Source organism: Camelina sativa, chromosome 16 (genome assembly GCF_000633955.1).
Source record: "Camelina sativa cultivar DH55 chromosome 16, Cs, whole genome shotgun sequence".
Classification (NCBI taxonomy): Eukaryota; Viridiplantae; Streptophyta; class Magnoliopsida; order Brassicales; family Brassicaceae; genus Camelina; species Camelina sativa.
In genome coordinates, this window is record NC_025700.1 from 24,209,120 (window position 1) to 24,232,905 (window position 23,786).

At 37.2% G+C, this 23,786-nt stretch overlaps 5 protein-coding genes and 1 non-coding gene across 7 annotated transcripts; 4 read left to right on the forward strand and 2 right to left on the reverse strand.

The window, feature by feature from the left end:
• On the reverse strand, positions 1,701–4,885 carry LOC104752175 (probable LRR receptor-like serine/threonine-protein kinase At4g36180). Its single transcript, XM_010474237.1, has 4 exons — positions 4,498–4,885; positions 4,287–4,355; positions 4,016–4,087; positions 1,701–3,923 (listed from the first exon to the last, which is right to left on the reverse strand). The coding sequence occupies exons 1-4, from the start codon at positions 4,682–4,684 to the stop codon at positions 1,816–1,818; spliced, it is 2,436 nt and encodes an 811-aa protein (XP_010472539.1). The 5' UTR covers positions 4,685–4,885; the 3' UTR covers positions 1,701–1,815.
• On the forward strand, positions 6,157–6,229 carry TRNAR-UCU. Its single transcript has one exon. It is a non-coding gene; the product is annotated as a tRNA-Arg (tRNA).
• LOC104753995 (topless-related protein 4-like) lies at positions 7,145–8,467 on the forward strand. The gene is made up of 6 exons (XM_010476159.2): positions 7,145–7,152; positions 7,250–7,325; positions 7,418–7,513; positions 7,586–7,783; positions 7,876–8,051; positions 8,132–8,467. The coding sequence occupies exons 1-6, from the start codon at positions 7,145–7,147 to the stop codon at positions 8,307–8,309; spliced, it is 732 nt and encodes a 243-aa protein (XP_010474461.1). The 3' UTR covers positions 8,310–8,467.
• LOC104752176 (putative clathrin assembly protein At2g25430) lies at positions 10,281–12,848 on the forward strand. Its single transcript, XM_010474240.2, has 2 exons — positions 10,281–10,478; positions 10,615–12,848. The coding sequence occupies exon 2, from the start codon at positions 10,641–10,643 to the stop codon at positions 12,597–12,599; it is 1,959 nt and encodes a 652-aa protein (XP_010472542.1). The 5' UTR covers positions 10,281–10,478; positions 10,615–10,640; the 3' UTR covers positions 12,600–12,848.
• Positions 15,015–17,478, reverse strand: LOC104752178. The gene is made up of 4 exons (XM_010474244.2): positions 16,928–17,478; positions 16,685–16,837; positions 16,184–16,480; positions 15,015–16,107 (listed from the first exon to the last, which is right to left on the reverse strand). The coding sequence occupies exons 1-4, from the start codon at positions 17,231–17,233 to the stop codon at positions 15,220–15,222; spliced, it is 1,644 nt and encodes a 547-aa protein (XP_010472546.1). The 5' UTR covers positions 17,234–17,478; the 3' UTR covers positions 15,015–15,219.
• On the forward strand, positions 19,284–23,585 carry LOC104752177 (receptor-like protein 12). 2 transcript variants are annotated; one of them, XM_019238147.1, is made up of 6 exons: positions 19,284–20,123; positions 20,291–20,446; positions 20,532–20,600; positions 20,950–21,021; positions 21,151–21,225; positions 21,329–23,585. In XM_019238147.1, the coding sequence occupies exons 1-6, from the start codon at positions 19,715–19,717 to the stop codon at positions 23,467–23,469; spliced, it is 2,922 nt and encodes a 973-aa protein (XP_019093692.1). In that variant the 5' UTR covers positions 19,284–19,714; the 3' UTR covers positions 23,470–23,585. The 2 variants fall into 2 exon arrangements, with proteins under 2 accessions (XP_019093692.1, XP_019093693.1); XM_019238148.1 differs by lacking the exon at positions 20,532–20,600.

A 23,786-nucleotide genomic window follows, 5' to 3' on the forward strand; every position in this document is an offset into this window, starting at 1 on the left:
TAAACATAAACATGATTAAAGTATGAAAAGGTTTAATTTGTTAAAATTAATAATTAACATAATGTAAGAAAAATAAGATAATCAAAATAAGAAATTAATGTAATTTTCTTAAATTTTTCAAATCGGTGAATGATTTGATAGCGTATTCAATATTATGCTATTATATAAACCTTGGTTTTCAAAGTTACTAACTGATGTGATCGCGACACATGTCAATTTAACAATTAAAGATTTTGTCATGTCTTATACACAAACTTTGTTTTAACATATCTATAAATTATAAGAAATTAAAATTTAAACAATTTAATAAATAGAAAAAGATAGTTCATATCTGTATATTGAAAAATAATGTTAATTTTAGTTTTAAATTACTAATTATTTAAGAAAAAGAATTAAGAAAATTATACAATTACTTACTATAATAGCATAATTTAATTAATTATACTGTTAATTATTAATCCTAAAAGAAAAAAGATTGTAGATATTCACCTTTATATAAACAAATAATTTTTTTATAATAATGTCTTTGAATTTTTGATTAATTTATGATAATGTTGGACAAGTAATAAAACTATTACTTATGAGATTACAAAATATGAAACAAATATATTTAAGATATTGTTATTTTTTTAAATATGAGATAAAATTAATTTTCAGTTTTTTGAGAAGTGTAGAATCCGGTTTGGGTTCTAAGATAACCGGATTTTCATTCATGTAGTTTGAGTATTTTCCGGTTTCAAATCGAGCAAATTAGCTTAATTAAACCGAACGGGATTGCAATATTATCACTAGACGGTTTACTGGGCTCAAGCGAAATACATGTTCGGTCCAGAGGAGAAAAATCCTTGATTCATCATCCCACAGGTAGAGCTACTGTAGTATGCAATCTGGATCAGCGTCTACTAAAGTTTTGAGACGATATAGTTTCCATATATTACCCAATGGGGCTCAGCATTTCTAAAAGTATCATTCTATATTCATTCAGTTCTATCTCTTGGAGTTCTTGCTAGCTTTTGACTTCTGTTTTGCCTGTTGGAACGCTTGCATCTGCTGCTTCTTCCTCGCTCTTTTCTCTGCCATGAGGTATATGTGTGAGGGCAAGCATAAGTGTATCACCAAATGATGATGGTATTCTTACTAGTCTTTATCCATATGCAACTTATAAATGTTCTTGGCTACATTCCCTAAAAGGAAAAAATTTCACATATTAGTATTAGATTCAAGAGAAGAAGATTTGCTTGAATTTGTTATAATGTTATTTGCAATATCTTGAATTAGTATGAGATTGAAGAGGGGAAGATGAGTGAATATGTTAATATAGATGGAGCAGGTGAAGAATCAAAAAAAAAAAACGGAATTGTATCTCCAATGGAAAAGGATCTTGTGTAATGTAGTTCAAAATACTATATAGATTGGATATATAATTTATAAATACTAGTTATAATAACATAAAATTGATTTATTGATTAATTTTAGAAAACGTGGATACTCACATTTCCATTCAACTTAGAGATGTTTGAAGAACTAGATTGGGTCTTCTGACCATAAGTACTAAACTTAGTCCGACTTCATCGATTGTGTCGGCTGGGCATGGTTGATGTAAAGAGAAAGCCAATAGAAATGGTTATACATATACCTATTTTGGCCCGAAAGGGTTTAACGAGACAGAAAGAAGATTTTGATACTTCAACTCATATCTCTCTTCCAAAGTGTAGAGACTCTTATTCATAACCATGTAAGGTAAACTCCAAAGCACATATACATTATACTTACATATACACACTAACACACACAATGGAAACAACTGAGCTGAAATTACTTTAAGGAAACATACTTTTTCGCTGACGCGATGGAAGAGTCGACAATGCAGAGCCATGCCCGACGCCAAGGACAATCAAAGCACATAAGTACTAGAATGCATATCAACGCGACAACATAAGTTGAAGCAGTACTAAAATAAAAGACCAGCCTGTCAATAGCAGCTTCACCGTCTCTTTCTTCTCCTCCATTACCTGCTTCCTTTGTAGTCTCACAACTTCTATCAGTTGGTGGTCCACAAAGAAGAGGATTGCCTATGTAGCTTTTCTCGTTGAAGGTATTGAACTGCTTTCCTTGTGGAACGATCCCTGATAAATTGTTGTAAGACACGTTGAACACAGCAAGAGAAGTAAGGCTGGTAAGCTGTTGAGGAATGCTTCCCCGCAACATGTTATAAGAAAGATCAAGGCTCTCAATATCCTTCAGTTTAGAGAATCTGGATGGTATGAAACTCGACAAAAGATTGTGAGAGAGATTCAACACTCGTAGTTTGGAGAGGTCTCCAAGTTCTGTTGGGATAACACCACTTAATTCATTGCTTGACAGATCCAATCCATACAAATAATCAAGTATTCCATTCTTGGGATTAGATGCTCCACTATAAGAATCGCTGAACCAAGATTCTCCAGTGTAGGAATCATACCTTTGCTTCATTGCAAATTTGATTTCAGTTTCCTGGAAGGTAACATAGTAAATCGTGAAATCTTCTACCAGCAATGCGGATTTGTAATATTCCGACTGAAAGCTCTGAGTACGAGAAATTGGAGGTATGAGCTTTATACTCATGTCATGTTGATCCAGTCCAAATGATAAATTGTAGAGGCATGAAGGTATGAAACCATTGAGCTTGTTATCTGAAAGATCTAAGAGTTTGATTCCTCTCAAATCACACAGTTGCCTTGGTATAGATCCAGTTAAATTGTTTCCCCTCAACAGAAGAATACTTATGCTCTCGGTATTGAGAAACTGCTTAATACTCCCAGAGAGTTTATTGTTCCGCAAATCAAGTATCTGGACACCTTCCAACAATGTGTCCGGAATTGGCCCTGTGAAGTTGTTGTCGTGTAGGAACAAATCTTCCACAGCAATCTGAGATGGTAAAGCTCCAGAAAGTAGGTTTCCAGAGAGATCCAGAAATCTAAGTGAAGGCATGGCCAGCAAAGAAGGTGGTAATGCACCTTCTAAGAAATTGTTTGCTACCAATAAGAACTTCAAATCTAATATTTTAGATATCCAACTTGGAATAGCACCTGTGAAAAAATTATTGGACATGTCAAGAGTTGACAACTTAAGGAAGTTTGATCCTCTAGGAAGAAAAGGGCCGCTAAATTTGTTGTGAGAGAGCTTGAGAATGTTTAGTGAAAAGCATCCTATGAGAAAGCTTCTAGGTAACTCTCCTGAGAAGTTATTATAAGACAGGTCCAAGAATGAAATATTCTTTATTTTACCCATAGAAGATGGAATATGCCCCTGGAATTCATTTTTCGAGCCATTCATATGTACCAGATTCGGAAGCGCACTACTGATATTATCAGGGAGCAGGCCACTAATATCATTAGCTGAAAAATCCAAAACCTGCAAATTATGCATTCTTGTAGGCATCTGAAAGATAGTGAAAAGGTTATTCTGCAACTGTAAGACTTCGAGCTTTGGATTATTTGCTAGCAGCCAGGTAGGAATGTCTCCGGTTAATCTGTTGCTAGATAAATCAACTAAACGCAGGTTCTTCTGGTACATAAGAAAGGAAGGGACTTTCTCCAAGCTGCAAACTCGTAGTACAAGAACAGTCAATTGAAACTTTGGCTGCCAAGTATCCTCTGTCTTGACTTGTACCATTTCTGATGTTGATGAAAGTTTTAAAACCTTGAGTTTTGTGAGGTTTGCAAGTGGATAGAGCGCGAATGAGCCAGTGAAGTTGTTATCTAACAATGATAGATATTCGAGGGACTCAAGGCTACTGAAACTAGATGGTAGATTCCCACTAAACTGGTTGGATGATAGATCAAGAACCTGTAGCTTGTTCAAACTACCTAAACAAAGAGGAATCTCACCTGCAAAATGATTTCCTCGCAGATCGATCTCCCGTAAATTCTTCATTTTACAAACTATTACGAAAAAAAGAAACAACAAGTTAATGAGAATTTGTGAGTCACACGTAAAACTTTTATGTTGTTCAAATTGATAACCAGACACACACCTGCATGTATAGGCCCGCTGAAGCTATTCCCAGCAAGACTCAAGAGTTTCAAGTTAGTCAAACTCTTTAGTTCTGAAATGAAGTAAAAAGCCCAAAAGATTTTCTTTAGAGAAAAAGGTCATTTCCAAATAAAAATAAGCTTGCTTTCAGTTTTGCCCATGTGCAAAGCAAGATATTCTAATTAATATGTAAAGATGTAGTTTGCTAGCTATGATATAAAACAATTCAAAAATTTATGTAGAGAGTAAATTACAATCAACGTAGATGCTACCTGGTATTGTGCCGATAAATATATTTCCACTCAGGTTTAGCAGTTCCAAGTCTATCAAGTTGTCTAGTCCTGAAAGGGAGTCAAGGTGAATATAAGAATGATAATGAAAAAAACTGTAGTTGATTGAGGAAACAGAAAAATTACAAAAGTTAAAAGACCAAACCAAAACTACACCATCAACAAGTAAGGCTGTACAAATGGAGTAACATACCGTTGACAGGAAAAGGGCCATCCATGTATTCATTAACGGAAAGCCCAACGATCCGGCCACTTGTAGGGTTGCATTCAATGCCCTCCCACCGACAGCAATCGTCGCTCTTTGTGTTATTACTCCAAGTAGACAAAAATTTATTGTCTGATTCATTAAGCCTTGAGACCATGAATTTCTTGAGGTCCATCAAAACTTCCCTTTCTTTTTCAATGCAGCTTTTGCATCCATGTAGGTGTCCCAACAGTAATATCACCCATATCAAGTATTTTTCCCAGAAAAAGCTTCCTTTCCATTGCTAATAAGTTGTTTTTATAAAGAAGAAGTAAATGAAATAGTCCCCAAAGCATTTTGGGAATGTGAGTTCAACACAAATACCTCCACGTTTTGTAAGAACTCAAGAAGATGTTACTGTATTTTCAAGAAAGAAAAAAAATCAAAGTTTCAACTAATCTTTTTAAAAGTCATGTGCGTAGGTGACTAATCTCTATCGTTTACTTTGAATTGTGTGATAGGCCAAGTCAAGGTCTTCGTAGAAGACACCCATAATCGGCTGATTAATATATGTGTGGCTTAAACTCATCTATACATAATACATTTATACCACGAAATAAATTAAGTCAGGTCAAGTGAAGACAACGGAATGCCTTTTCATACGCAGAGAATGGTACCATGCATATATGAAATGTAAAGTCTAAACCAAAAAAAATAGTTCAAATCCTGAACCACGACACTTGTTGGCCGATTTCTACATCGATCTAAATGGAGTTTTTTTTTTTTGGACAAACATCAAACCAAGACACTATATTATATATTTATATGCCTCCTTCCTTAAAATCACAGACAATACAACTCAGTTCCCTTAATGTATATGCTTAGTTACAAATGATGATGACCAATAATTCAACTTACCATCTGAATTATTCCCGTAAAAGCATTACGCTAACTAAAATGTGAAACCTTAGAGCTTGTTTGAATTATCAAAGCTAGCATACAAATATGATACTAATCAAAGATGAATAAAATTTACACACTAGCCAACTCTTTTTGCATATTTCAAGAATCAACGAAGAAACGCTTTGTTAAACCGCGTATAAGACCAACATAAAACGTTGAGACTTTCTTGGTCACAGTTTTTACAAATAGGCCACAATTAAATTTTAACTAAGCAAACCAAAGAACATAAACAAAAAATCATTGATGGCGTTAATCAACTTATTAATGGCAAATCATTGAAACACTTTGGATAACTAAAATTGCATTTCATAATACGTACCACATTCATTGTTAAATATATATANAAAAAAAAAAAAAAAAAAAAAAACATAAAAAGTACGGATAAACCAATCAACTTACCTAGACGACATAAAAGATCAAAAGATAAATCGTTATGAAGAAATTATTAAGTCTTCCTCAAATCCTAATATATCAAATCTTCTTTGTCATCGGTGGAGGAGATGGGATGTGGCTCCGACACGATCGAGAAACCCTAAATGAAAAATATTTTGAGTTTGGGGCTTTATGTTTAACACAGCCACACAGGGCAAGTTCATATACATATACTTCAATCAAGGACCTGAGAGGGGTTAGGACTTATTCATTAGTGTTACTACTAAGGATCGTTTTTATAATAATAAAGTTTGTCAGATTAGAAACAAACAAGCACCCATGGCCTAATGGATAAGGCGCTTGACTTCTAATCAAGCGATTGTGGGTTCGAATCCCACTGGGTGTGAGAACATTTAATATATTTTTAAATGATGCTAACTTCTCTTTTTTTTTTTTTTTTTCTTTTAACCCTGGCAAATTCGAAATAGAGAGAACATACAAACTAATTAACGAAATATTCAATGACTTCTCTCATCGAGATTGCTCTTTCTAACATAGATCTTGTGCTTCTTCAAGCTTAACCACTCACTCATTACAAGAACTAGGGGGCTTATTGTTTGTTTTAGGAAGTCCTCGGGATTTGGGGATACCACAAAATCTGTTAGTTGCAGAAGCGATAACCTCAGGTTGGTGTTGGAGGTTTCGTAGACAAAGATCAGAAGCATTAATTACAACTACTAGTGATAAGCAGTCCCACGCGTTGCAATTCCTAACAATAAACAAATCCGAACTCCCGTCCACATGTGGCTTGGTACCTAAGTAGCACTGAAACGGGTATGGGGTCGGGAAACGGGGAGAGGAACGGAGACCGAAAATGGCAAACTTAAAATTTATGGATATGGGGACGGCATGGATATGTCAATAAAAATACATATAGGATACAAATATATAAGAAACCACACATATATAAGATTCTACATAAAAAAGTACAAGTATGTATTAGTATCCTCTGTACTTGTGTACTAGGTTCGGACCCGCACATACGTGCGGAGTTATTTTTGCATAATTTTTTAAAAAAGTATAATTGTCAAGCGATCAAACCCGTCTAATATATATGATTGCAACATTTAAATTTTTTTGACCTGAAAAAATTCCATTCTTCGTAATTCATATCTCCTATATATTAAAAGAGAAGCATTCTGGAGAAAAAAGCTGACGTGTCGTATTTTAAAGCGCAAGTATTTTATATAGTAGATACGAGAAGGTATTTTATCAAGGAGAATTCTATTAATTTGAATATTATTAGTTTTTTAAGTAATATATGTGTCTGTAATTAATAGAGAAATAAAATTACAAAATTGTTTCGTAATTGGTCTTAGTTATGATATTATATCACTGGATTTTATAAATTTTAATTGGTCATTAGAATTATTCCTGGTGATTTGCTTGCCGTTGGGCTAGATGATGGTTCTATCTTTATCCACTGTTTATCTTCGAGAAAGGTAAAGTTTTCGTTTTCGTGGTAATCGCCTGAAACCATTTGCCTGACTTTGTCTACTGCTAAAAGATATTACAAAAGCTGTAAATGTATTAGGTCAAAGAAAAGCTGGAGGGCCACGATCAGAAAATAACCTGCCTAGCATTTTCTCGCTGTTTTAATGTCCTTGTCTCATCTGACTCTGACGGAAAGGTTTGTACATGCATCTGTAGATAACCAAAATTGTTGCTTTCAGAACTTTTAAATTGTTTTTGTTTTTTCCAGCTCTGTCTTTTGAGCAAAAAGAGCTGGGTCAAGCTGACGAGTAAGAACTCTACGCATAATTGTTGCACCCGGTCTAACCTTGTGTCAATCTCTTTAGTAACTCACATCCAGTTTGACCCATATCAAATTGAGATACTCGTGGTCCATGAGGGGTGGATAGGTGTACACGATGCTCGAAGTCTTGATTGCCGTGTGCAGGTAAAAGGCAAAGACTTTGATGACACTCTTCTCTGATTAAATTCCTTTGCTTCTAGTTATCGTATCGACACTAAATAAAAAATGCTACGCAGTGGATACCTGATGAATCTGATACTTCAATAACTTCTGCTACATATTCTTCCGATGGTGAGACTATCTATGTTGGCTTTGGGAATGGTTTCATAAAAATTCTGGACTCCAAGACCTTCGTGACGATATGTCGAATTAATCTGACTTCTGTTGCTCAACCCAGCCCCAGCAACATCAGGTACAGTTTCCCTGCCCACACTTCTGTTTGATCAAATAATTATGTAATTAAATTGGCTACCATATTTGCTGGTGGCACAGGCCCGAAGTTTATCCGACTGTCATTGCTGCTCATCCTTCACATCTAAGTCAGATCTCTGCTGGGCTCAGTAATGGTAAGGTCATCGTTCTTCAGCCGTTGTGGAGTAGAGGATGGGGTGAAACAGCTCCACCTGAAGACGATGGAGATTATCCTGATGACTCAGATCATAGTTACTGACCACAAAAGTTGTCTTAGTTTTCTGTATTTATCTCTGAGTTTACTGATCTTTTTGGATGTAACTGAGCTTACTGCTCTTTTTGTATGCAATTGTGCTTAGTTCTTACTGCCCTTTTTTGTCTATGTACGTAATTCGTAATTATATGTCTTTTTGTGTATTATTATTCGTAAAGCAAATGTTAAGAAGCTAACAACTTACTCTGCACCTTTTTCTTGTAGTCTTTATGACTTTGGTAAAGTTAATGCATTCTCTTTTTGTTCTCCAATAAGATTGGATATCTGCCATTTTGCATAGTGTTCCTTTTTTCATTTTATATGACTGAAGATGATTATTTTGTTCCTGGTGTTGGGATAATTTTCAGCTATTTAGTTTACCACCAACCACAACGCAACATATGGATCCAAAACCTGTAATGAATCTGAGAATTGACCTCGTATGGATGGTTGCTCGTCCTGTAGAGATAGTAGAAACTCTAGAAGAGCCGTTGGAGGATGAAAGATTTCAAAAGAGTAGGCGGAACGGAACTTCCTTTGAGTGTTTTCGGACGGGTAACACACCTTTGAAGTGTAAACAAATTCCGGATGGTGACAAATCTTTGGCGAGTGAGCAAATGGTGAGAGACTTTGGGTTGGGGGGATAGCGAATGTCACAGAGGGATTATTTTACTTCCTTTTTTTTTTTTTGTTTTCGGTAAGTGAAGGGGTTATCTAACTATTTTTACTTTTTAGGGTTTGTTTGTTTAGTTGATTTTTTACATACATCTCACTTTTTTATTAGTCCACAAAGATGTATAAACATGTGACATAAATAAATCATATACAAAAAGGCCGTGGCTCCAGCTCATACCCATTCTAGTGCCACCATATATTTTTCTTAAAAATAATATTTTCAACGCTTTCGAACTTCAATTCTTTCCACACTTTAAAAAAGAAGTAATATTTTCTCCTTTTGAACGAAACAAATATTTATTTTCTGTTAAATTTTAATCATAAGCCAGAATGAATCTGTAATTAAGCAAATAAATTACACAAATCTTTAACCTCCCGACAACTACAAGCACCCAGCTCCCGACAGTTCCTGTAAAAAAAAAAAAAAAAAAAAAAAACTTCGCATCTCCTTCCTCCAAGATCAACGACTTAAAAATCGCCACGTCATCACAGACTCCAACTCTCCTCTTAAATCTCTCTCTCTCTCTCTTTCTCCCAGCCTCCTCCTTTACTCCTTCCCCGAATCTCACACCGCCAAATTTGGCGTTTCCACAGATCTAAAAAGATCTCTAACAACTCCGACACCGTTTTGTTCTTCCGACGAAATCTTCCTCCGTAGATCTAGCCAAGGAACACCTCTCTCAATCCCAAACGGTATTTTCTAAATATAGCTCAAGACAAAACAAAAAAATCAAACACCATTTCGAATTTTTTCAAATTGTGTGTTTCCCGTTATCAATCAAAACGCACGAATCTTGAATTGTTTGTGTTAACTTTTTTTTTTTCTCAGAGATTTCGAAATCGTGATTCGGAGATATGGCGCCGAGTATTCGAAAAGCGATCGGTGCGGTTAAGGACCAAACAAGCATAGGAATAGCTAAAGTAGCAAGCAACATGGCTCCAGATCTTGAAGTAGCCATCGTCAAAGCTACAAGCCACGACGACGATCCCGCCAGCGAGAAGTACATACGCGAGATCTTAAACCTGACTTCTCTCTCCCGCGGCTACATCCTCGCCTGCGTTACCTCCGTCTCCCGGCGGTTGAGCAAGACTCGCGATTGGGTCGTTGCTCTCAAGGCTCTTATGCTCGTTCACCGACTTCTAAACGAAGGAGATCCGATTTTCCAAGAAGAGATTCTTTACTCGACAAGACGAGGTACGAGGATGTTAAACATGTCTGATTTTCGCGACGAAGCGCATNAAAACTTCGCATCTCCTTCCTCCAAGATCAACGACTTAAAAATCGCCACGTCATCACAGACTCCAACTCTCCTCTTAAATCTCTCTCTCTCTCTCTTTCTCCCAGCCTCCTCCTTTACTCCTTCCCCGAATCTCACACCGCCAAATTTGGCGTTTCCACAGATCTAAAAAGATCTCTAACAACTCCGACACCGTTTTGTTCTTCCGACGAAATCTTCCTCCGTAGATCTAGCCAAGGAACACCTCTCTCAATCCCAAACGGTATTTTCTAAATATAGCTCAAGACAAAACAAAAAAATCAAACACCATTTCGAATTTTTTCAAATTGTGTGTTTCCCGTTATCAATCAAAACGCACGAATCTTGAATTGTTTGTGTTAACTTTTTTTTTTTCTCAGAGATTTCGAAATCGTGATTCGGAGATATGGCGCCGAGTATTCGAAAAGCGATCGGTGCGGTTAAGGACCAAACAAGCATAGGAATAGCTAAAGTAGCAAGCAACATGGCTCCAGATCTTGAAGTAGCCATCGTCAAAGCTACAAGCCACGACGACGATCCCGCCAGCGAGAAATACATCCGCGAGATCTTAAACCTGACTTCTCTCTCTCGCGGCTACATCCTCGCCTGCGTTACCTCCGTCTCGCGGCGGTTGAGCAAGACTCGCGATTGGGTCGTCGCTCTCAAGGCTCTTATGCTCGTGCACCGACTTCTAAACGAAGGAGATCCGATTTTCCAAGAGGAGATTCTTTACTCGACAAGACGAGGTACGAGGATGTTAAACATGTCTGATTTTCGCGACGAAGCGCATTCGAGTTCTTGGGATCATTCTGCTTTCGTTAGGACTTATGCTGGCTATTTGGATCAGAGGCTTGAGTTAGCTTTGTTTGAGAGGAAGAGTGGTGTGTCGGTGAATAGTGGTGGCAACAGTAGTCATCATAGTAATAATGGTGATGATAGGTACGGGAGAGGAAGAGATGATTTCAGATCACCACCGCCGCGATCTTATGATTATGAGAACGGTGGTGGTGGTGATTTCAGAGGAGATAATAATGGTTATGGTGGCGTACCTAAGAGATCTCGGTCTTACGGAGATATGACTGAGATGGGAGGAGGAGGAGGAGGAGGAGGAGGAAGAGATGAGAAGAAATCTGTTACGCCTTTAAGGGAGATGACACCCGAAAGGATTTTTGGAAAGATGGGTCATTTGCAAAGGTTGCTTGATCGGTTTTTGTCATTGAGACCAACTGGTTTAGCTAAGAACAGTAGGATGATATTGATCGCGTTGTATCCTGTTGTGAGGGAGAGTTTTAAGCTGTATGCTGATATCTGCGAGGTTTTGGCTGTTTTGTTGGATAAGTTTTTCGATATGGAGTATACAGATTGCGTCAAGGCTTTCGATGCGTATGCTAGCGCGGCGAAACAGATTGATGAGGTCATTGCGTTTTATAACTGGTGTAAAGAAACTGGTGTGGCGAGGTCGTCTGAGTATCCTGAAGTTCAGAGGATTACTGGTAAGTTGTTGGAGACGTTGGAAGAGTTTGTGAGAGATAGAGCGAAGAGAGGGATGAGTCCTGAGCGGAAAGAGATTGAAGCTCCTCCTCCACCTGTTCAAGAAGAGGAGCCTGAACCTGATATGAATGAGATCAAAGCTCTTCCTCCTCCTGAGAATTACACTCCTCCACCCCCTCCTGAACCAGAGCCTCTGCCTCAAAAACCGCAGTTTGAGGATTTAGTTAACTTGAGGGAGGATGAAGTCACTGCTGATGACCAAGGGAACAAGTTTGCGCTTGCTCTCTTTGCTGGTCCACCTGGTAATAACGGAAAATGGGAAGCTTTCTCCTCGAATGGAGTGACCTCAGCTTGGCAGAATCCTGCTGCTGAACCTGGTAAAGCTGATTGGGAATTGGCATTGGTTGAAACGGCTAGTAATTTAGAAAAACAGACAGCGGCTTTGGGCGGTGGGTTCGATAACTTGTTGCTCAACGGTATGTACGATCAAGGAATGGTCAGACAACATGTGAGCACCTCGCAATTGACAGGTGGAAGCGCGAGCAGCGTAGCTTTACCATTACCGGGCAAAACCAATACTCAAGTATTGGCCTTACCTGCACCAGATGGTACAGTCGAGAAAGTGAACCAAGACCCGTTCGCAGCTTCGCTAACCATTCCTCCACCTTCTTATGTCCAAATGGCCGAGATGGAGAAGAAGCAATACCTTCTGAATCAAGAACAGCAGCTATGGCAGCAATATCAGCGTGAAGGCATGAGAGGTCAAGCCAGTTTGGCGAAGATGAACAACGGTCCAGTTCCAGCTTACGGAATGCCACCTGTCAACGGGATGGGACCGCCTCCGACGGGGTATTATTACAACAATCCTTACTGATTCATTCTTTCTGTTTTTTTTTTTGCACCCACTCATATATGTGTAGATGACTCGTCTTTCACCTTTGATCTCGTGTTTTTTTTTTTTATAATTATATTCCTGGATTGTCGTTAAAACGATTCAATCTTCTTCCTCGTCTCTCTACTCGAGTTTGATTTGTAGTTTATGTACACTTTCTTGAGAATCTTGATTCCCTTATGTATAACAATATTTTGATATCTTTCATTGTGTTCCACTGTTTTAAAGTTACTTGAGAACACTTTTGTCGGGTAGTTTTGACTTGGAAAGTCTCCAAAGGACATTATATTTGGGTTGTGTTGTCCAAAATAGACAGGTGAAGTGAAACATAAGCCACTCTTTGAAGTTTGAAGCCATTGGCTCATTTGTAAATTATTAGGTGAAACAGATCTGTCGCTTTCTTACTTTATCTTATAATATTCCAAGTGATGTTTACCATTATTTAGTAGGGTTCCTATTAAGTAACATCTTGTTATAGTTGAGATTGGAAAATGAAAGCACGAGAAGTATGTGGAAGTCTCTGTTAAAAGAAAAGAGTTAGGTGACCCAATGAGTTATAGATATATTGACAGCTAAGATGGACCACCGTCCACTAAAATGAATATGTAAGAAAAATGACGATTCCTTTATATAATTTGCCTGTGGAGAATATTAAAAAGCAAAAGCTAAGCTGGAGTCTCTTCATGACCAACTCAGGTAAGGGTGTTGTTTCATTTTCGTAACCAGGTCACGTAAACGTTTCTGGATAAATTTATCATTATCATTAATATCATTTTTTTTGGGGGAAAAAAACCGTAAGACTATTATGAATATACTAAAAAATGATATTGAAAGAGCCAACAAACTAATATTGCTAAACAATCGATATAATTTGGTTATAAATGAAAATTTTATTCAAATTTTTGGAGCAGTTTGGATGGAGAGAAGAATGAATATTTTTGCAATCAGTTGTTGTGGCTATGCCAACATATGTCATGACTTGTTACAAACTCCCAAAATCAATAACCACTATATATTAATTAGCGAGGTACTGCTCGAATTGTCGACAATAAGTTCTTCAATAGCTACATAGATGGATTGGAGAATATGCAAATTAAAGTATACGGGAAGGGGGTGTTGGGTTTAGGATACAGTTGGCTTTATTAGTGAACAACTTTCGTGTTTCATGAATCTCTTTTTGTCAAAGTTTTCAAGGGACGTTACTATCGGAAAACGAATCGAATGGATCAGATTATGTCTTATATATGCTCTCTTTTATGGATAGAGAAGTATCATCACGACTAGACCTCTGACTAAAATTATAACAAATTATAGACTTGTTTCTTGATCCTTCATATTTGAATGATCTTTGGATAATTTTGTATTTGCCCGAGACCAATAACTTGCAAGGGACACAATTTTTACCCTAATTTGACGGTCAATCAATAAAGTGATCCATCAACTTGATTGTGGAACATAAATTTACTTAAAAAATCATTGTTACTGGAAGTTATGTTGATCATTCGAAGCTTTTCAATTTGCAGAATATACAAACGAGGTTACGTTCGGATGATATTTTACAAAATCAAGAAAATATACGGCTTTAACGGGATATGGGACAGGGCATTTTTTTGCTAAATTTATGGACCAGATTTTCGGCTACTCTATATCCACTCTTGGAGTGGAAAAAACTCCACAGTATGAAGCATTATATATGGTAAGTTCTTACGCGTAGCTTAGTGGGTCATATCAAACGTCAAACAGAGATGAATAAAGCATGACACTATATGTGTACCATGCACGTTGTGGAGCGGGTAAGGCCGTCAACGGTGAGTTGGGCTAGTGGTTTCAAATGGCCAGAGCTCCTTGGCTTTTAAAGCCATTTCAGCCCATGTATATAGTTTCAATTAACACTACTCACTATGTTTGTATGAACTTCAAGAAATCTACTCTTTTCGAATATCATTTACTTGCCAAAGATTAAAAAAATGGAAATACGGGTGGCTTTGCTAATATTAAAACTGACCCAAATACGTCTTTGAAATCTAAAATCTTTTTGATACCTGTTTCGACATTGAGCATTGATCTTGTCTCGACAAATGTTTGGATCAACTCTTGTCTACAAGAAACGACAAATTACCTCCTACGAAGTTTAGACGTAATAACAAATACGAAGCTATGTTTAGAATATATAACAGCAAAAAAGTTGATTTACCTCCCAGGTCAATCTGTTAAAGAAATGATATCTAAAAATCTTTTGTCCAATTCTCCATCATATAACATATTAGTAACCAACAAATGTGTAAGCATTTTCGAAGAAACCAGAACTCCTCATTTCTTTGGTGAATTTAGCTGATGCAGCTGCAATCACCATCTCTAAGAACGCCCGGATTAGTGTACTATACGTATATGTAGTCATTTGGTGAAAGACCCATTTGTCACTTTCTTAAACAACGTACCAAAGCCAGGACAAATAAAAACCTTTTTCCTTGACTTTTTCCAACACATTGTCTCAAGGTAACTATTTTAGCGAACCATATGCACAAATAAACTCTCACTCTATCTCACAATCTTAACAACTCTACACGAAGGAGTCACCAATCAATAGTCAGAAAACAAAACTCTAATCAGCACTAGTCAACATAATATGATGCAAATCAATCTGAAGTTTCTCATGAAGAAGAGACAAATCCACTACATTCCCTTTCTCCTCTTTCGCCGCCAATTCCGCCACCGGGATAGCCGCAAGAAACCTCTTTATATATTCTCTACAACACTTTTTACCCTCACAAACCAACTTCTCTGACGACATGTCTTTCTCATACATCAAACTCGAATCATCAAACTTTAGAATGTAAGCTTGCTTGCAACCTTCGAACAATCTCTCCCCTAACGAATCGATTACGCAATAACCATCTAAATTTGCCTTCACCACGAAGAAATGATCGTTCCAGCTCACAATATAAACCCTAGTTTCACCATTACTTGAGGCTAACGCAACCTCTTTCTCCACCTCATCCCAAATCTGATCAAACGACATCAGACCATCCAACGAAGCAAATCTCTCCCGGCTAAATAACCCGGTAAATGATTTATCAGTACAAACCCTAACCGGTCGTAAATTCGCGGAAACGATAGTCTCTAGATCGAAATGCTTGTTTGGAAACAATCTTAGATACGATTCTTTGTCGCAAAGAGATTGCCATAAAGAAGAGCCTTGCCTGATCAACGAATCGAACTCTGTTCCTGAAGGGTTGATAAGTTTAGGATTCGCGTGGAACCAATGAGCAACCACCACCGCAACCGCCGCACAAGCTGCTTCTCCGGCGGCTTGTTCGCTTCTCTGATCAATCGACGCTGTGTAAACTTCCGATTTAAGCTTCGATTTGCCATCGCGGCTCACTATATCCTTCACCACCCATCTGTTTGCCTCGATTGATGAATCAGTCTCTGCCGTCGCCGCCGGCTTTTCTTGTTCCGCCGTTGATATCTTTGTAACTTCATCCTCTCTCTGCAAAAACAAACCGGCACAGTTAGGGACCATTATCGAACCGGGTTTTGAAAATTCTGAAAACCAAAATACTTACCGGTTCTCTTCTCCATGTCACAGAAAAGCTTAACCGTCTTCTCTTCCACCAATTAAACACGGCTTTTTGACCCGGTTCAGACTGGTTCTCATCCGGGCTTGAAGATGACCCGATTTCCACAATTGGACTACGTCCACCTGAACTAGGCGCGGTGGCTGGAGATGAAGACGAATCATAATCTCTTACACCGCCGCGACGACTTGACATCTTTGTCGGAATTGCTGAGTCAACGGAGACCTGACCAAGTTGTATAAAGTCGTCTGGTTCGGTTCTTACCTCGGAAAAAGTCACGTTGACCTAAATTAAATAAACAACCGCGTGTCTTAATTAATTAAGGATTAGGATTAGATAATTAATTTACTTTTTTTTTTCATTAAAAAAAAGTCTTCAAAACCTTTCCATGATATTTTCTAAATTAATTTAATATCCAATGAGAACAAGAATGATTCAAATTGGGATTAAAAAAATGTGATTAAAATTTAAATTGACCAGATTAATTACCACAAGTGTTGCTTCCTTCGAAAGCACGGAACCTTTTGACCGAACCAGAAGCTTTTTCTCCACCGTCGATTCAAGCTTCGACGCTAACGCCGACAAATCCAACGACGCCTTTCCGACCAAAGACTTCTTGCTTTTCGCATCCATTGTCTCTCCCTAATACAAAAAAAAATATAGATGAATTCAACTAATTGAATTTAATAAACTAATCATCCAAAAAAGAGATAATTAAGAAAAAAAACTCACGTAGAAGACATTGAAGGAAATGTTCCATGGGCCAACGATGCAACAAACGCGTTCGAACGCTTCCTCCCATTCTACATGGCTTACGCCTAAAGCAATCGGCTTGGAGCTCGTATGGTTAACCGGTCGATTAGACCGGTAAAAAGGGACGAGGCCTAATCCGAAACCGGAGACCGGTCCTTTCCATTTCACCTCCACCATCGTAGAAAGATTCTTTGCCGCCGTTTCGTGATCACCGGGAATAGACGGTAAACCATCAAGCCTCACCGGCTTCACCGCTACGTGAAGCTTCCTCACCTTCTTTGCCATAGGTTTCAGAATTTATTCCTCTTCTTTTATTTTGGGGTTTTCTCCTTTTTTTTTTGTTTCTTTTAGATATAAAAAAATGTATGAAGGAGGTGATATCTTTTAGCCTACTTTTATATATATACGTAGATAGAAAGCGTATATGTCTTCTAAATAAGGCATCGGAAACGTAGAGAACATTAAAAAAGAATCAAAGACAGCAAAGAAAGAAACCCTCCAAGAAAACACACAAATTAATTAAGAAAACAAAAAAAAAGAGCGACTCGGTCATCAAACGCAGCAAATCCGTGTTCGAGGAACCTCACGTGTGATTCATATGGTCTGTTTTCCGCGGGCTAATGCTTACGTGGCTATTTCTAATTGGAGTGATGACTTCCGTACCTTGTTTGTTTTGGTTAATACAACAACAGAAACTTGGTCTCTCTCTGTCTCTATAGAAAACTTTTGCAAGAGGAGAAAGATTTGGAATGGTTCGTCTTATCAGTTTTAAATTTTCTTCAAATAGTTGGATAAAGTTGTTGTTGGTTATTATTTCACTAAAAATATTCGGAAACATGTATGAAAGTTCGTGGAAATAATAATTGTTTTGTGTTTTTTATTTATTTATTAAAAGGTAAGAAATCAATTCATGTAATTGACTTTTCTTTCCTAACTCATAATGCTTTATCGATAGAGGATGAGGAGGATAGGACCACTGGAAAGTTGTCACGTCAACACGGATTAAGGCAACAAATAAATGCACGTGCACACTTGTTTACTCACAGCAAGTTATGTACGTACTTGCTTCCTTCCTTCCTTATGGTGGTAGACGATAAGACGAGAGAACATAAGATTCTTCTGTCACGTGTTTCTGACGTTTTATTTTCTACACTAGCACGTTTTTTCTCCATAACGGCGTTCTTTGGACTAAACTGTTACCTCTGTAGTTAAAAGGAGCGTTGCATAAATAAGGGGAGCAAGTCAAGTCATGGGGAAGCATCCGCCGAGTATTATCGTTCACTCTTTTTCTGTTCTGACAATATGTTGTTGTATACATACTGAGTTTTCTCGAGCTTAAGCTTAGGTAGTTCTTTTTTTACTGATCTGAAATGTTGCTCGCGAATTATTTTTTATAAGATTCTCTTTTTCTGGAGTAAAATGCTTTTCCTTACTTGTTTCAAACATCAATATAGAGGTTGTGATTGTTGTGCAAAAAAAAAAAAAGGAGCGTTGCATAAAACACACACAAAACCTTTTTTTATTTTTATTTTATTTTGTACTAAATCTTTTTTATAACAATTTTCACTCTTCCTATTTTTCAATGGCCATCAGTTTCCCCCAAATGATATGCTTTATGTTTTTAAAATTTAGCCGTTAAATGGAGAGAGATCAAAGGGTTTCTACTGATGGCAGATTCAAGAGTGCTAATTGCTAAAGATGAAGAGATCCTACAAGAAAATCGGCAGAGAAGCAAAGAATATCATCTTCTAGGGTTTCGTAGTTGAGGTAGAACAACCGGCGTGTCTATGTGCCTATTCAGATCTACTGAAACGAATTTCATAAACTACATCTTCATCGAATTCTATTGTGGAACTGGAAAAAATTGCCAACTTCTTTTTGTTTGAGTTGATGATTTGAGTCAGCATTTGTTAGCATTGACTAACATTTGTTAGTGTGAACTATGAAATCGGCACAAATTATAACGTTTGGATATGAAATTTGAATTTTATTTGGGTACGGATATAAATTGTCACTGTGAATTTGTACCGATAGAAATGGACACTTTTGAAATTGTACGGGTCCAAAATGACCATTTTCCGCATTCAGCTACACTAACGGTGTACTTAACAGCGTTTTAAAATTTGTAGGTTTTGACCACATGTATGTAGTAAATTAAAGTTATAAATTAGTTCATGTAGTTATGAGTACACCCGAAAATTTTGTGTATAAATACGATAAAACAACAAAATTTACGGGGGAATTAGCGTCGTCCCACTTCTTATGGGAAATGTAACATTTTCTTTTCCAAGAGCCAGATAACAAATATCTTTACATATTGTTGCAGGAACTTCTTAAAGAGGCAAATCCATTGTGCGTGCATTGGCTAGCATAGCAGTATCCTCTGCTTTATGGATCTCTCTGTTTCTGATTTAACTTCTCTTAGAAGCATGAGATGTGAACATAATAAACCCACGAATAAGTTTATCTTCTTTGCTTGGCTTGTGTTTACTTATGTCGTGGCCTTAATACACACATATGTCATCATCCGATTGTGGGCATTTTCTACAAAGACTTTGACTTTGGCCTATCATACAATTCAAAGTAAATGATAGTGATCACTCACTTAACGCATTACCCATGACTTTAAGTGTTTTTAACAACAGAGAGACTTCAACTTTTCTAAATATGCGATTATATACATCACACTCCTAAATTGCTTTGGAGTTCATATCATTTGTTTCTTCTTCTTTCTTTTTTTTCTAAAAAAAAAAAAAGTTATTTGCAATGGATGGGAAGCTTTTCTGGGGCCAGTACTTAATATGGGTGATATTACTGTTGGGGCAGCTACGTGGATGCAAAAGTTGTATTCAGAAAGAAAGGAGTGCTTTATTGGAGCTCAAGAAATTTCTGGTCTCGAGGAGTGCAGAAGGGTACTCTGATTATGTTCTCACTAGTTGGACTAATGATACAAAGAGCGATTGCTGCCAGTGGGAGGGTATTGAATGCAATCGTACAAGCACTCGGGTTATCGGGCTTTCCGTGGGTTTTATGGTCTTTCAAGAGTATTCCTTCCTAAACCTTTCTTTGCTGCATCCATTTGAAGAGGTTCGGAGTCTGGACTTATCATCAGGGAACCAATACAGCGAGAACGAGTTCTTTAACCAATTTAATGGCTTCTTTGATGATGTTCAAGGTATACCAGTATATCATGGTTTCTATTTAGCCTTTAGTGTCTATTTCGAAACATTTTTCCTATGATGTTATCTTTGGTGTCTATTTGGAAACATTTTTTTTGTAATATTTCCCTTCTAATTTTTTGGATACTTTGTTAACCGGATCTTTTTTTTTTTTCAATTGCAGGATATCAAAGCTTAAGGACACTAAAAAACCTGGAAATTTTGAATCTCTCTTCAAATAGATTCAACAACAGCATCTTTCCATATTTGAATGCCGCTACCTCACTTACAACTCTTTTTCTCCGTTCAAACATCATGAAAGGCCCTTTTCCTTATCAAGGTGTGTGTTTGGTGAGATCGTTTTGTTTTTATTTTAGGAAATTTGTTCAAAACTATCCTTATATTTTGTTGGATTATCCTTTCAGAAATAAAGGACTTGACAAACTTGAAACTGTTGGATCTGAGTCTAAACTATTTTAACGGTTCCATTCCAGGTAACGATCTACTTTTATTGTACGTTATAAGAGCAATACCACTCTGCTGCACAACAAAACATAGTCTGCAACCAAGTCAAGTTGACTGCTGGTCTCACATTAGCATTGGGCTTTGCTGTTTGGTTGTTGGGCTTGATGTCACTTGAAGCCTTGTCCAAAACAGAACTTGACTTGGTTGCAGACTCTGTTTTGCTGTGCAGCAGAGTGGTTGGTATTGCTCTTACGTTATTGTCATTGATCCCATGAGTATAAATTTTAACTTATTTAACTCCGTAAATAATTGTTAAATTAATTTATGCAATGTCAAAGATCATCTTATCCATATTACATCTCTTTGTTTTGTGGGCAGACTTAACTCATCTGAAAAAGTTGAAAGCTCTAGATCTAGGTTGGAATAAATTTTCTAGCTCGGGATTGCAAGGCAAGCTAAGCTTATTTATTTTCTTGGACTTTTTTTTTTGTTATATATATAATTAATGAATGGAGATGATATTGAGTTAGACAATGATCATTTTTTGTAAGTAAAATTTTTGGCCTTTAATAATTTCAGAACTAAGCAATTTGACTAACTTGGAAGTCTTGGGTCTTGGTGACAATGATTTGGACGGACCTACGCCTATAGAAGGTGACATTTGTTTACCCTTTTTTAAGATTATGTACGAGAAGTGTCTATTGACTTCTCTAGAGGAATACAACTATTCTTATTATTCTCTATATTTTTAATCCAGTGATTTGTAAAATGAAGAATTTGCGGGAGCTCTATCTCAGTGGAAATCATTTTGTAGGCCAGCTTCCTCTTTGTTTAGGTAGCTTGAACAAGCTACAAGTTCTTGACCTCTCATCCAACCACTTTAGTGGGAATCTACCATCTAATTTTAGTAGCCTTGAGGTCCTCGAATATCTATCGTTGTTAGAAAACGACTTTACAGGCTTGTTCTCACTCAATCCACTTGCCAATTTTACAAAGCTAGAGGTGTTGAAACTTTCGTCAACATCTGATATGGTACAAGTAAAGACAGAAGGTAGTTGGAAGCCAAAATTCCAACTGAGTGTTGTTGTACTCCGATCTTGCAACTTGGAGAAAATACCTTCCTTTCTCGTGTACCAGAAAAACTTGCGTCTAGTTGATCTATCTAGTAACAGATTATCCGGAGACATTCCTGCTTGGCTGTTTGTGAATAATGCAAAACTCAAAGTCTTACAGTTGCAGGATAATTCGTTCACTACCTTACAGATGCCTACAGTAATGCATGGCTTGAAGCTCTTGGATTTCTCAGCAAATGATATAAGGTTATTTCCTGATAATATCAGCCGTGCGCTTCCGAATATGATACATATGAATGGCTCAAAAAATGGGTTTCGAGGGCATTTTCCATCGTCTTTGGGTGATTTGAAGAAGATTAAATTCATAGACCTTTCTTATAATAACTTCTCTGGAAAGCTACCGAGGAGCTTTCTTATGAGTTGCTTTTCACTTGAATACTTGAAACTCTCTCACAACAAATTCGGTGGCCAGTTTCTTCCTAAAGGAACAAACTTCACTTCCATGGAGGTGTTGAGAATGGACAACAACAATTTTACAGGGAAGATTGGAGTTGGTTTGCTTAGCTCCAACAATACATTGCGAGCTCTTGACGTGTCTAACAATTGTCTCATAGGTATTATACCAAGTTGGATATCAGCAATATCTTATTTGGATATATTATCGGTATCAAACAATTTCTTACAAGGCACAATACCACCTTCTTTGATGAACATTTCGTTTCTGGACATGTCTGGAAACCTATTGTCGGGAGCCTTACCGTCATATTCTCCTAGCTCAAAATTGTTCCTACACAACAACAACTTCACAGGGGTAATTCCGGACACATTGTTGAATGATCGTGTCACAATACTTGATTTGCGGAACAACAAGATCTCTGGAAGTATCCCGCAGTTTGTCAATACCGAGAGCATAAGAATTCTTTTGTTGAGTGGGAATAAGTTAACAGGATCTATTCCAAGACAGATGTGTGATTTGAGCAACATTGAAATTTTAGATCTTTCAGATAACAAGCTCAAAGGCTTCATACCTTCATGCCTCAACAATTTATCTTTTGGAAGAAGAGAGGAATCTAGTTACAATTATCTATCTGCAACCACAGAGATCCTTCAATTGGAATTTTACAAATCCACATTCATGGTGGATGAGCTTGAGGTATACTACTTTACTTTTCAGGAGATTGAGATCAAATTTGCTATGAAGCAAAGGTATGATTCTTATTTTGGCGGTTCTGGGTTCGCTAAAGGAATACTTGATTATTTGAATGGGATGGATTTGTCAAGCAACAAATTAAGTGGTGTTATCCCAGTAGAACTTGGAGATCTCTCAGAACTACATGCGTTGAACCTATCTCACAATTTCTTGTCGAGTTCTATACCTTCAAGCTTCTCCAAACTGAAAGATATTGAGAGCCTTGATCTTTCTCATAACATGTTACAAGGAAGCATTCCTCAACAACTTACCAGCCTTGATTTCCTTGGTGTCTTGGATGTATCTTACAACAATTTATCAGGGATCATTCCCCAAGGAAGGCATTTTGACACTTTCGACGAGAGCAGCTACTTAGGCAATCCTTTTCTTTGTGGACCACCGACCGACAGAAGTTGTGATGCTAAGAAGAGCTCAGAGGAAGAAGGCAATGGAAGAGAAGATGAAGACGATGAAGCTGCTTTTGACATGGTGGTGTTCTATTATAGTACTGCTTCAACGTATGTAACCGCGTTGATAGGAGTTCTTGCGCTTATGTGCTTCGATTGTCCTTGGCGTCGAGCATGGCTCCTCATAGTTGATGCGTCCATTGCCTCAGCGAAAAGTATGTTTTCTTAAAATCATTTCATCAGTTGTGACGTACCATATTCTGTTTTTATAACTACATACATATGTGCTTTGTATTTTTACCTTAATTACTTGGTTATTAATAAAAGTCTCTACACTATGGAAGAGCGAAAGGAGTTAACGAAAAGGTATAACCATTTTCTATTTGCTTTCTCTTTGCTCCAGTCTCTAATAAGTGAACTTTAAACACTCTTTAAAATCAGGAATTTAAAGGTTAAAACTTTATTTAGTGAATTATGGGGAGAAGTCTTCCCCAATTCAACAAAACTGTTTTCTACTCTGTTTTCTACAAACTTTTACTAAATTTG